Genomic DNA, 13,438 nt, shown 5'->3' with positions numbered 1-13,438 from the left:
CAACAAAAAAAATTTAAATGCATTCTAGAAAGACAAAGGGCTTGTTTTTGTAGATGATTTGCACAAATGGCAAATGGAGATTTTCCCAAAGCATGGCTTGGCTTCTTAATGGGATGTATGACTTAGCTAGATGGTCCTCTCTATCTTCCAGATTTCTGATAGAGCTGTTTGTTCAGTACTTTTCTCTTCTGTGTATGATGGTAATCTTCAAATCTTTTTCATTTGTTTTTCTACAAAGAACTCTGTAATGATCACACACTGTTGTTTCCTATGCTTCAGAAATGAAGCTTTTTCAGGAAATGGCTCTTTAGATACTAATTTTCTCTGGTATTTGATTGATTGATTGATTTTTAATTTACATTCAAGTTAGCATATGTGCAATAATGATTTCAGGAATAGATTCCAGTGATTCATCCCCTATGTGTAAAATCCAGTGCTCATCCCAACAACTGTCTTCCTTAATGCCCCTTACCCATTTAGCCCATCCCCCACCCACAGCCCCTCCGGCAACCCTCAGTTTGTTCTCTGTATTTAAGAGTCTCCTATGTTTTGTCTTCCATCCCTGTTTTTATGTTATTTTGCTTCCCTTCTCTTATGTTCATCTTCTTTTGATTCCCATGTCCATATTATGCTCAACATCTGCTGTTATCAGTTCACTCAAGTAGCACAGTTCAAAGAAGTTCTGTGCTGACAACTACCATTAAGAGTTTGGGTCTCTGAGTCTGTGATCCAAGCTGGTGTGTGTAGTGTTCACCTCTTGAACAGTTATTGAAGAGGACTCTTGCTTTGCATTGAACACATGCTCTCTTTGGTTTAGTATAAAGCTTTGTTGCCCTTTCGTCCCCACTGTTGTGGATTTGCTTTCTGGCATTTGGCCTCAGAGTGCAGAGATGTTCATTTCTGAGAATACAGCTTCCACACATTAGATCATTAGAATTCCCTTTACAGAAAGTTTATATTGACAAAGATGAATAAAAACTATTAGATTTTCTTCTCACGAATTAGTCCATGAGATACTTGCTGGTTCAAGGGCACATTTTTCCTTTGAAATTAGGAAACCTAATATGACACATTGATTTCTTTCTCTTCAGCTCATTATAATGGTCTATATATCAGACTGATTTTGACTGAGTGCTATCATAGTGTGTGAGGAGTCATTCTTTTGTTTTCCCCAAACTGTATAATTCCTTTCTTAGTGACGAATTTGGTTCCTCTCACCAGGATTTCATTGTTTTTCATTCTTCCAAGATTTATTTGTTCACCACCATTTTATTGAAAAATAAGTTATTTAAATCTTCACATACAGCATTCTGATAACATTGCTATTTTTCTTACTTTTTCCCTTTATGAAAAGTATTTACATTCACCTAGGCTGCTGAATTTACATTTGCCTAGAAGAAACTATCATTTCCCTTACTTTAATTTTTCAGTGAATTTTGTGCAGGTGCCTGTCCTCATATTCTATTTATGCTATTAGATGTAGCTTTTGGGGACTACTAGGCTTCATCGTCATCCACCTAAGATAAGAGTCTGCCTTTGTTTTTTTTTAATTTTTTTAATGTTTATTTATTTTTGACAGAGAGAGAGACAGGGCATGAGTGGGGGAGGAGCAGAGAGAGAGGGAGACACAGAATCCAAAGCAGGCTCCAGGCTCTGAGCTGTCAGCATAGAGCCCAACCCGGGGCTCGAATCCACGAACTGTGAGATCATGACCTGAGCCGAAGTCGGACGCCCAACCAACTGAGCCACCCAGGCACTCCAAGAGTCTGCCTTTGTGCTTTAAACAGTCATACCCCCTCCATTTTTAGCTTGGCTAAATCTGAAGGAGCAATTGAAAAAAAAAATTATTCTTCTGGTTCATTTAAGGTGGACTTAGTGTAACATGCATCTTACCAAATGCTATATCTTAGTACAATGTCACCTCTACCATCAGTGACTTGAAACACTAGTACGACACCTAAAAATAAAGTTTTATTTTTCAAAATCTAAGAAATTAGAAATATTTCTCAGTGAGAGTTCTTTTATTCAGTGCATCAGATATAAGATTTAAAAATTTTTAATGTTTATTTATTTTTGAGAGAGAGAGAGAGAGCAGTGGAGGCGCAGAGAATGTGGGAAACACAGAATCTGAAGCAGGCTCCAGGCTCTGAGCTGTCAGCACAGAGCCTGACGCGGGGCTTGAACTCTCAAACAGTGAGATCATGACCTGAGCTGAAGTTGAAGGCTTAACCGACTGGTGCCCCAGATATTATAAGATTTTAAATAAAAATATTAAAAAAATTTTTTACTGCAAAACTTTTTACTGTAACTTTTTAATTTAAAGTATACAGAAAATGAATGAAAATTCTGAGTATGTTTTATTAGCAGGTTCAGCATAATCTCCAGGTGAATCTTAATTACTCATGTTAAAGTACTTAAAGACAGAATAGTGAATGATCTAAAATAATTTTTATCTCACCTTTACTAAAAATATTTATTCTTAAAGGTGGACATATCTCAACATTCAAAAATTCACTTCAGAAAGTCAAGCCAATTTATATGCAGTTGAATTAGGTAAAGGAGGAAGCTTGTGTAGATTTCCCCTCAACTTTGGCATAGGCATGTAAATAAGTCCCCCTCCTGCTGCTCCATTATTTGCTATAATTAGCTCCATGTTGGGTATAGACCATGACTTTTTAGATTGATAGAGTTGACTTCTCTTATTCCTTATGTAGAAGAGGGGAAGTTAAGAGGTGGAGCTTGGAAGAGGTCTTATGAAAGCAAAGTAAATAGAATTAAGATGTTAACAGAATTGTGATTATGCAGATTATGTGCTGTCAGTTGTGAGTGTCCATATTTCCACTAAGAAAATAATACTCATATGGAATTGCTGCTCTCAAAGGAAAAAGCAAAGTTTGCCGTGGATAACATAAAATGAACACAATTTAAAGTTAGAATCAAAGAGTTTTAGAATTTTTAGCAGATATGGTGATAAAATAATTCTTCCATTTTGTTTTGATCTTTAAAGTATAAAAAAAGTAATCATTATAGTTGAAAAAATCTGTACAGTGACTGCCATTGTATTTTAAATAAAATTTATCTCTTGAAACAGGTAAGTGTGAGCCATAATATATCTTTGAATGTTCTTTTCAGGTAAATAGGACATCACTTCAATAAATGAGAACAATGAGTCTTAACATTTTCAAGGTAAGTTTAAGACTGGTTGCTTAGCAATATTCCAATGAGAGAGAGTCCCTCCCATGGAATTGGATATAAAACATTGTCCATGTGAATGTGTGTCAAGATTCAGAAAAGAGAGATTTCTTAGCATCTAAATTATAAACAGACAGAAAACCATGTAATCAAATGAGAACAATTCAAACTCAGTAAATATTGTATGATTAAGTCAGCCCTGTATCAATAATTGTACATGTATTGTCAGGTGGGGTTCATAATCATTCGCCAATCTCTCCTTACTAAGTGCCTTGTAAGGTTGGCATGTAAACAAAAGGCCTCAGTCCTTGTCTAGATCCCATTTTTGGGCATTTTTGTCCTAGCTTTAGCCCCCATGCACATTTCTTGGTTTTCATTAAATTATCAGTTCTCAAGGTCCCTTTGCAAAGGCTTGATGTATTTTAGCACAGGGCTTACCAGGAAATTCTCCTACTACTACTGGCACCTTTAGTTCTGCATTGCTCCTTCTTGGTGTCTGCACACTTATTGGTTTTATTATGTTTTACTATATTTGGTTACTCTTGTTCCCCTCTCTGTGTTATCATTTATCCATGCTCAAGAATCCCTTGATTTTTGGTTATTGGCTCTCCAAAGGAATAGGACCTTGAATGTGGTAACTCTATAATAAATTCCGTGGAGGACATGCTGAATGAATAGGTCTTAGATCTGAAGCAGAACATCAAAACATTCTTAAGTTATAGGAAGACATACTAAAATTTCTACTTGTATTTGTCATAACTCTCATTCCTTTATTTACTTTAGTGTTTTATAATGTAGATAATATGGTCTTATATACTACATGTATATATCTTCTTCTGCTTTTTTTTTTTACACGTATATATCTTCTAAATAAGGCACTAGAATAATTGTTACTAGTTGTTGGCAAAGTAATCTCTCTTGTCACATCTCTTTCTGGTCTGGTCACACTGACTCCAATGGCCATTCTGCTCATCTGCTACATACTGATCAGTAAGTTCAGTGCGATGGTCAGTACTGGAATCACACGGGTCACTCTATCTTTCCAGCCTGTCTGTTTACCAGTTCTTACTGCTCTTTGCTGTGGTATGTGGCTCTCTAAATTGGTAAAGTCATCTTAATGGAAAATGTCTATTTATTCTGCTCCTATTTTGATTAGGAAGGGATAGTTTCCATGTAGCATACTTATATTCCAAGAATTGTTTTCCTGAAGATTACAAAAAAATACTCATCTATGATGTTTTCCTGTTTTTTTTTAATTTTAATTTATTTTAATGTTTTTTTTCAGAGAGAAAGAGAAAGAGAGAGAGAGAGTGCGCGCGTGCGTGCTCACGCGCAAATGGGGGAAGGGCAGAGAGAGAGGGAGACACAGAATCTGAAACAAGCTCCAGGCTCTGAGCTGTCAGCACAGAGCCCAATGGATGCAGGGCTCAAACTCACAAACTGAGAGATCATGACCTGAGCTGAAGTTGCACAGCCTAACCGACTGAACCACCCAGCTGCCCCTGTTTTTAAAACATTTCACAAGCCTTCCTTTCCGAATACTTCTGATGTTGATTATAAAAACATTTATAAATAATAAGGAAGTAACAATTATAGTTACACATAAGAGAAAAAAATAAAAATCATTTAAGGTAAAAGATATATTCTATGAAAGTTATATACAGGTAACACTTAAAAAAATAAAATCATATTTTAAAAAATGTATCAATGGAGCATGCTCTTTAAAGTTATTTTCATGTAAATGTTTTTATAAAACAAAGAATAACTTCATATAAATAACCATCCTTCTCCTGTATTTTATTATACAGGATGTGCTTGAGTTTAGGTATATCTTCACTAGGCAGTAAAGTTTTCTAAGAATCTCATTCCTTTTAATAGGAAATGCAGAAAGAATTTGGGGACTAAGTAATTTATATAAAGTCCTAAAAATTTGACATGCAATTGCAACAGAATGCCAATGCTCAATCTCACATTACCCTGACGACTTTGAAACAGAGTGCCTGTGACCCTTTACTGTAATTTTGCTTTGTAATCTAATGCCGTTAACGGCCATCTCTAATATTCTCTGTCTTGATTAATGTTGTCGCCATTCAACTAGTTGTTCAATCTAGAATTATTGGTGTCATTTTTAAATCCTTCTTCCTCCTTATAATTCATATCTAATTAGTTACTGAGTCTTGTAAATTGTATCATCATCATAATAATTTTCAATTCTCTACTCTGCTCTTTATTCCAATTGCTACTGCCCTAATTAAAGCCATATGGCCTTTCTGGTCTACAGCAATAATGCCTTAACTTGTTTCCTATAACCAGTCTCCCTGTCCTTCAATCCTTCCTTCCTTCACACTGTTGTCAATAATCTCATAAGACATACATGTATTTTGTTATTCCCCTATTTAAATAAATCAGTGTCTCTCTTAATTTTAATAGAAAACCTTCAAATTTTTGAAGTGCCACCCACCTACCTTCACAATTATTCCTAAGAAACCTGGGTTGTCCACTGCTCCTCTCCATTCTAAACTGTCCACATTTCCATCAACACATCCATTCACTTCCACAAATTTCCATATCTTTTTCCTCTTTTTGTTTCCTCTATCTCAATTCCCCAACAATCTGCCTAGTGAAATTTTTTAACATTTGGTTCAAATTTTAATTTTTTGTAAAGTCTTCTCCAGAATTATGCTTTTTGGTACTTCCATATTTCTTTTTAGACCTATATGTCAACAATTAATGCTCTGAATAACAAGAAAGCATGAGTCTACCCTGTAAAAGGGTAAACTCTTTGAAGGCAAGAATGCTAGTGTTTTACTTGAAAATGGTCATATTCATTATAAAGTGAGGTAATCAGTATGGTATTTCATACTCCAGGAGCCTTTGAAGAGTTAGGTATTTCTGAGATTAAAAAAAAAAGTCCTTAATCACAATCCCTTCAACAATGATGTTGGAAAACCTGAACAGCTACATGCAAAAGAGTGAAACTGGACCATTTTCTTACACCATACACAAAATAAACTTAAAATGGCTTAAAGACTTAAATGTGAGATCTGAAACCATAAAAATACTAGAAGAGAGCACAGATATAATTCTTTGGCATTGGCCACAGCAACATTTTTCTAGATATGTCTCCCAAGGCAAAGGAAACAAAAGCAAAATTAAACTATTGGGACTATATCAAAATAAAAAGCTACTGCACAGTAAAGGAAATAATCAACAAAACAAAAATACAACCTACTGAGTGGGAGAAGATATTTTCAAATGATATGTCTGACAAGGGGTTAGTTTCCAAAATATATAAAAAACTTAAAGGACTCAACATCTAAAAAAACCCTCAAATGATCCAATTAAAAATGAGTAGAAGACATGAACAGACATTTCTCCAAAGAAGATATACAGATGGCCAACAGACACGTCATCATCAGGGAAATGCAAATCAAAACCATAATAAGATCACCTCACAACTATCAAAGCAACTAAAATCAAATACACAAGAAACAAATACACAACAATAGGTGTTGGCGAGGATATGGAGAGAAAGGAACCGTTGTGTACTGTTGGTGGGAATGCAAGTGGTGCAGCCACGGTGGGAAAAGTATGGAGTTTCCTCAAAAAATTAAAAATAGAAATACCATATGATCCAGTAATTTCACTAATGGGTATTTACCCAAAGAATATTAAAACACTAATTTCAAAAGGTATATGAACCCCTGTGTTTACTGCAGCATTAATTAAAATAGCCAAGAAGCAACCCAAGTGTCCAATGGTAGATGAATGGATAAAGAAGGTGTGGTATATACAGACAATGGAATATTACTCAGCCATAAAAAGAAGGAAATCTTGCCATTTGCAACAACATGATGAATCTAGTAGGTATGATGCTAAGTGAAATAAATCAGTCAGAGAAAGACAAATGCCATATGATTTCACTCATATGTGGAATTTAAGAAACAAAGCAAACAAACAAAGGAAAAGAGAAAAAAAAAAAAAACAACACCAGAGTCTTAACTATAGAGAACAAACTGGTGGTTGTCAAAGGGGAGGTGGCTGGGGGAATGGGTGAAATAGATGAAGGCGATTAAGGGTACACTTATGTGATGTGCCCTGAGTAATGTACAGAATTGTTGAATCACTGTATTGTATACATGAAACTAATATAACACTGTACATTAAACTGGCATTAAAAACAATAAAAAGTACTGAATCACATTATTTATCATTCAACTGATACCTCTTAAATTCAGCAACTTATTTCTTAATTGAGACATAATCTATAGCTTCTAAGAGGCACTTTTGGAGAATTAATATTCTGGTTACCTAACTTGATGTTTAATTCTGTAGTCAGATTAAATTATAATAGCATTGTTCCAGTCCCTAAAATCATGTAAGACAGAAGAACATGCTTGGAATCTGGATTTCAAATCTGACACAATAAAACCTATATATGCTTCAAAATTTGGGGGACCCTTCCAATTTTATTAGCGCCTTAAATTTAGTTATGAGCTTCCCATTTTAAAAAGTAGTTAAAATATTATTTAATAAGGATTTCAAATATATCATATAGGCATACAAAGAGTCTAGTAGTTATTTCCTATTTTATTCTTTATTTCCTGTATCATTTTGTTCTTTTAGTAGATCACATTTGTTGGAATTTTTATAAATATTATATTGCATAATATTTTTTAAAATGTTTTTAATGTTTATTATTTTTGAGAGAGAGACACAGAGCATGAGGGGGGAGGGGCAGAAAGAGAGGGAGACATAGAATCCAAAGCAAGCTCCAGGCTCCAAGCTGTCAGTATACAGCCTGACATGGGGCTCGAACTCATGGACCAAGAGATCATGACTTGAGCCAAAGTCGGATGCTTAACCGACTGAGCCACCCAGGCACCTCATATATTGCATAGTATTTATATAATAATTTTAAGCACCATTCTCCAAGGTTGAAAATAATATGCATAATAGAAAAACCTTATCTACACTGTTCTGTAACTTGAAAAGTTGCTTCAAGTTATACATCAATAAAAAGAAGAGAAAAGCCTTGAAAAAAAAAATGTATGACATCTTCCAATTAGAAAATAGAGTTGGAAAATACTGCTTTTCGGGCACCTGGTTGGCTCAGTCAGTTAAGTATCCGACTTCGGTTCAGGTAATGATCTCACAGTTTGTGGTTCTATCCTGACAGCTCAGAGCCTGGGGCCTGCTTTGGCTTCAGTGTCTCCCTCTCTCTCTGCCCCTCCCCCACTCTGTCTCCCTCAATCATAAAATAAACATTAAAATTTTTTTGAAAAAAAAAAATACTTCGTTTTTGAAATGAACAATTTATTTTGAGACATGATAGATTTTTATTTTTATGAAGGTTTTTGGTCAAATTAAAAGATAAATAGATATTGCTACCTTATATGTCAGGCTCTAAGAGATTAATTCATTTTGCTTAGAAAATAATGAAAATATCATCAATAAGGTGATATAGAGCATTTTACACTGTAAATATGGTAAGGGCATAATATGTTTCATTCATAATATTAAACTTGCATCCCTTCTGGAGTAATTGAATACACTGATGTTTCAAAAAAACTCATAGAAAATGAGATAAAAGGGAACTAAATAATGGATTTGTCTCTTTTAAAATAATGTGTAAGGTTAGAGAAAAGAGGAGAGGATAAAAACAACTTGAATAATTTTACTGACTTACTTTTCATTGAAGGTGACTGCCAAGTCAATGGTGAAGGTTTTGTTTAAAAAAGAACAACATATAGTATAGTTTTACAAATTATTAGGTTTAAGATAGCTGAAGAAAGACTTTGAGCCTGAAATCATTGAAACAATAATAAAAAAGGTTGGTGGAATTAACTGGTTTTGGGGCATTCAGAAATGCTTAAACTATTAATGAATTAAGTTGAGATCATATAATCTACAGTGATAGTTTGGTTCTAAAGTTTTAGCCTATTGTTCTTGCTCGCACAATTCCCAAGCATCAGTCAGAAAAAAGTTTAGAGGGTACTTATGTATCTCTAGAGAAACCTATCTTGTTCATCTTTAAGTATGATCAGATCAATCCATAACATTTGTTGTGAGGGCAAAAAAAAAGTAATTTCATAACCATTGTTTCTTCACTATCACTGACTTAATTGATTCACCATTGTCCTGTATAGAACTGCATTTAGGAAATAATTATTAAACATCAAAAATGCCTTCGGAAAAGGAAGATTTGTTGTAAAGGCAGTCATGACATGGAACTCAAGCATGATATTAAAGTCCAGTACAATGAAAGAAAAAAAGTTAAATATAAGAAGGTGTTTTTGTTTTTGTTTTTAAACCAGGCACTCAGATAAAGCAATTATTTCTCAATTAAATAATGATGTTAAATTGTGAAAATGAGAGGTGTGAGTAGAAAATCAGGAAAGCCAAAAAGGATTATTCTTATAACATTAAAAATAATAAAGGTGAACAACTTATATATTGGAAAAGGACATGCAAACTTACAGTTGTTGTATAAGCAGCCTCTGGATCATCTTCCAGTACCCGGGAGAGACCAAAATCGGAAACTTTGCATACTAAGTTGCTGTTGACCAATATATTCCTAGCTGCTAGATCACGATGAACATAGCCCATATCAGAAAGATACTTCATTCCTGATGCAATGCCTCGGAGCATACCGACCAACTGGATGACTGTGAAATGGCCATCATGTTTCTGAAAGATAATTACAATTGTTTACATTGATTTATTTTAATGTAGCATGTGTGCGTGCATGCATGTGTGTGTACATGTGTGCGTAGCATTAAGTAAAACCCTTGAATTTATTTTACTGGATCCAATAATATAAGCATCAAATTTGCTGATCAAGAAATGTAAGAATTTGTTTGACATTTAAAAGAAAGGAAAAAGTCTAGCTGGAAGTGACAAAGGAGAACAAAGGATAAAAGAGAACCAACCAAATTAACTTCTAGAAAGAAAGATTTCAAAAACTTTGAGAGACTGAAGTCAAATTAGGTAGCAGCAATGACTCCCAGAGAATAGAATTTGCTTCCCATAGTTGTGAGTTCGGGTGGGCAGAAGGATTGCAAAACCCCTTGGTTTGCATAAAAGCTGTGTGATAAACTCAAAATATGAGTAAGAAACGATTACTAGGGAAAAGAAAACTTGTTTGCCTAAACAAGAAACAAGTTTAGGGAAGCTATGGGAAAGAGAGAAAAAAAATACATGCAAACAGAAAATAACGAGATTTTCCAATTCTTTCATTATATAGAGCAAATAGAAAGGAAGTTGTTGGCAACTGACTGAAATCAGGACTATTTTAGTGCCCAGGTGGGAAGATTAAATAAAATCATATGAATAACAAGCCAGGCACAGCACCGGTATGTAGCAGACAATCCCTTGATTGTGCTATTTCTTCTCATTTGATTTAAAAATAACATATGCTTTTTAAAAAAAATTTACATCCAAATTAGTTAGCATATAGTGCAACAATGATTTCAGGAATGTAAGGGGCACTGAGGGATCTACTTCTGAAACATGCTTTTTTAAAAAGGAAAAGAATCTAATTGTCATCCATGTAAGATGTGTGCCTCAGTAAGGCCAGACACAAACAATACTCTAGAAATTAGAGAAAAATAAAATAAAAATATTTTAAGTTTGGAAAATAACGCATATTGCTCTACAAAGTTATTTGGAGATAGTTGTCTTAAAAGGAGTTATAGAGAAACATGAAAAATTCCCAAGTCGGTTTTATATATTAGGTGACATTTATTTATGAATGTTATTAAAATGAATATCTAGTAAGAGACAGATGCATAAATAAGAGTTATCTTAAAATTTGCCAAGTTAAACAAGTTTTAATGGATATCTGATTTAGAACTATAATGTGGATTTAAATACAGGGATGATCTGACCATATCACAGTGACACAGTCCTATACAATGAGGATTCATTCGTCACTTAAATGAATAAGCTTATACTACAAATGAAATAAACTTTGTCTTTATATCAACTCATCTTCCTGATAGCTCTCTGATAATATCTCCCAACTCAAGTGCAGAGTAAGGAAAAGAACTCTCAAAAGAAACAGTCTATGTAGGAAGAGTATCCATTTAAGCAGGTCCTTCTTTATAATTAATGTATAAAAGATAACCTAGCAAAGAAAATCTTTGTTGTTATTAGCTCTTTATGTTTCCAATCCATCTTCCTAGACAGTGCACTATTAGATGAAATCTGCCTCTTCTATAATGTACACTACCTACCTCTCCTCTATTAGGACTCTCAAAGCCACTGAATAGAATTCAAAGCATAAATTCTTTCAGCCTAGAAAGGATTACACTACATTTAAAGAGGTGGCTCTTTTACCTATTAGAAATGAAGTTGCCTGGTACAGTTCTCATCAATGTAGAATTTCTGCATGGTAGGAAATGTGAATGGACCATCTGAAAACTAAGGAATGCCTCAGTTTTCTTATCTCTACAATGAGAATAGAATAATCTAACTCAGAGGTGCAGTGAGAATCACATATAAAACATATAGCACAGCCCCTGACTTAATTTAATAGTTATTATTTCATAAAACCTTACAGTACTACAATTACATGTATTTCTTATAATTTTAATATAAATTAATATTTAATATAAATATTTAATTTAATATCAGAAATTCTCCTCTTACTTTCCTGAAAAATCAATGGGCAACATACACCCTTACATCATAAAAAGAAATAATTTATTTAATACCAGGTTGAAATTTAATTTCCTATCTTTTCTGAGAGTGACACAAAGCACCAAGTTATTTCTTTAAAAAAAAAAGGCTACTTTTTTAGAGCACTTTTAGGTTCACAGCAAAATTAAGAGGAAGAGACAGAGATTTCCTATATATCTTCTGCCCTTTGCACATGCATATGCATAACTTCCCCCAAATCATTCCCCACCAGAATGGTACATTTGATACAATTGATGAACCTATATTGATACATCATGATCATCCAAAATGCATGGTTTGCCTTAGGGTCCTTTCTTTGTGTTCTACATTCTATGGGTTTGGACAAATTTATAAAGACATAAACATATTATAGTTTCATACAGAGTATTTCCACTGTCTTAAAAATCCTCTGTGCTTCATCTATTCACCAACACCACCACTCCTCCCTCCCCCATCTCCAAACCTTGGCTACCACTGATCTTTTACTTTCTTCATAGTTTTGCTTTTTCTAGAATGTCATATAGTGGAATCACACAGTAGGCAGTCTTTGCAGATAGGTTTCTTTCACTTCATAATATGCATTTAAGATTCTTCCATGTTTTTCATGGCTTGATGGCTCTATTCTTTTTAGTGCTGAATAAAATTCCTTTGTCTGGATGCGTAACAGTTTCATTTATCCATTCACTTACGAAGGACATCTTCATTGCTTCCAAGTTTTGGCGATTATAAATAAAGCTGCTATAAACATCTGTGTTCATAGCATGTTTATAGTTGCAGGCTTTTATGTGGATGTAAGCTTTAAACTCCTTTGGTTAAGTGCCAGGGAGGGTGACAGCTGGATCATACAGTAAGAATATGTTTAGTTTTGTTAGGAGACCCCAAAGCTATCTTCCAAAATGGCTGTACCGTTTTGCATTCCTACCAGCAATGAATGCATTGCTTCACATCCTTACCAACATTTAGTGTCAGTGTTACCAGTTTGGGCCATTCTAATAGGTGCATAGTGGTACCTCATTATTTCAGTTTGCATTTTCCTGATGACATACAGTGTGAAGCATCCTTTCATAAGCTTATATGCCATCTGTATATCTTTGGTGCCGTTACTGTTAAGGCATTTGGTCCATTTTTAAAATGGCTTGTTTTCTTGTTGTTGAATTTTAAGAGTTCTTTGTATATTTTAGTCAAGTCCTTTATCAGATGTGTCTTTTGCAAATGTTTTCTCCCAGTCTGTGGCTTGTCTTCTCATTCTCTTAACATCATCTATTGCAGAGCATAAGTTTTAAATTTTAAAGTTAAATTTTTAAATCTAAAAAGTGTTTGCCATATCCAATATCATCTAGGTTTTTCTATGTTCTCTTCTAGCATTATTATAATTTTGTGTTTTACATTTAGGTCTGTGATACATTTTGCCTTAATTTTTGTGAAGGGTGTAAGATTCTGTGTTTAGTTCTTTTGTTGTTGATTTTGCTTTTTGTTTGTTTTTATTTTTTGCATGTGGATATCCATTTGTTCCAGCACCACTTATTGAAAAGACAAGTTTTGCTCCATGGTATTGCTTTTTCTC

The 13,438-nt window shown here is 34.1% G+C and overlaps 1 protein-coding gene across 2 annotated transcripts in view; it reads right to left on the bottom strand.

Annotated features, from left to right (window-relative positions):
- Window positions 1–13,438, bottom strand: part of EPHA6 (EPH receptor A6) — an 861,509-nt gene that overhangs the window by 91,521 nt on the left and 756,550 nt on the right. For both annotated transcript variants that reach the window (XM_042903083.1, XM_042903084.1), the window contains one exon: window positions 9,673–9,882. In XM_042903083.1, coding sequence (XP_042759017.1) covers window positions 9,673–9,882 — 210 coding nt within the window. The remainder of the gene's footprint in view (window positions 1–9,672; window positions 9,883–13,438) is intronic.

This window comes from Panthera leo, chromosome C2 (assembly GCF_018350215.1).
Source record: "Panthera leo isolate Ple1 chromosome C2, P.leo_Ple1_pat1.1, whole genome shotgun sequence".
Taxonomy (NCBI): Eukaryota; Metazoa; Chordata; class Mammalia; order Carnivora; family Felidae; genus Panthera; species Panthera leo.
Note: the sequence above shows the minus strand (reverse complement) of the source record. Positions and strands in the feature narration are given on the sequence as shown.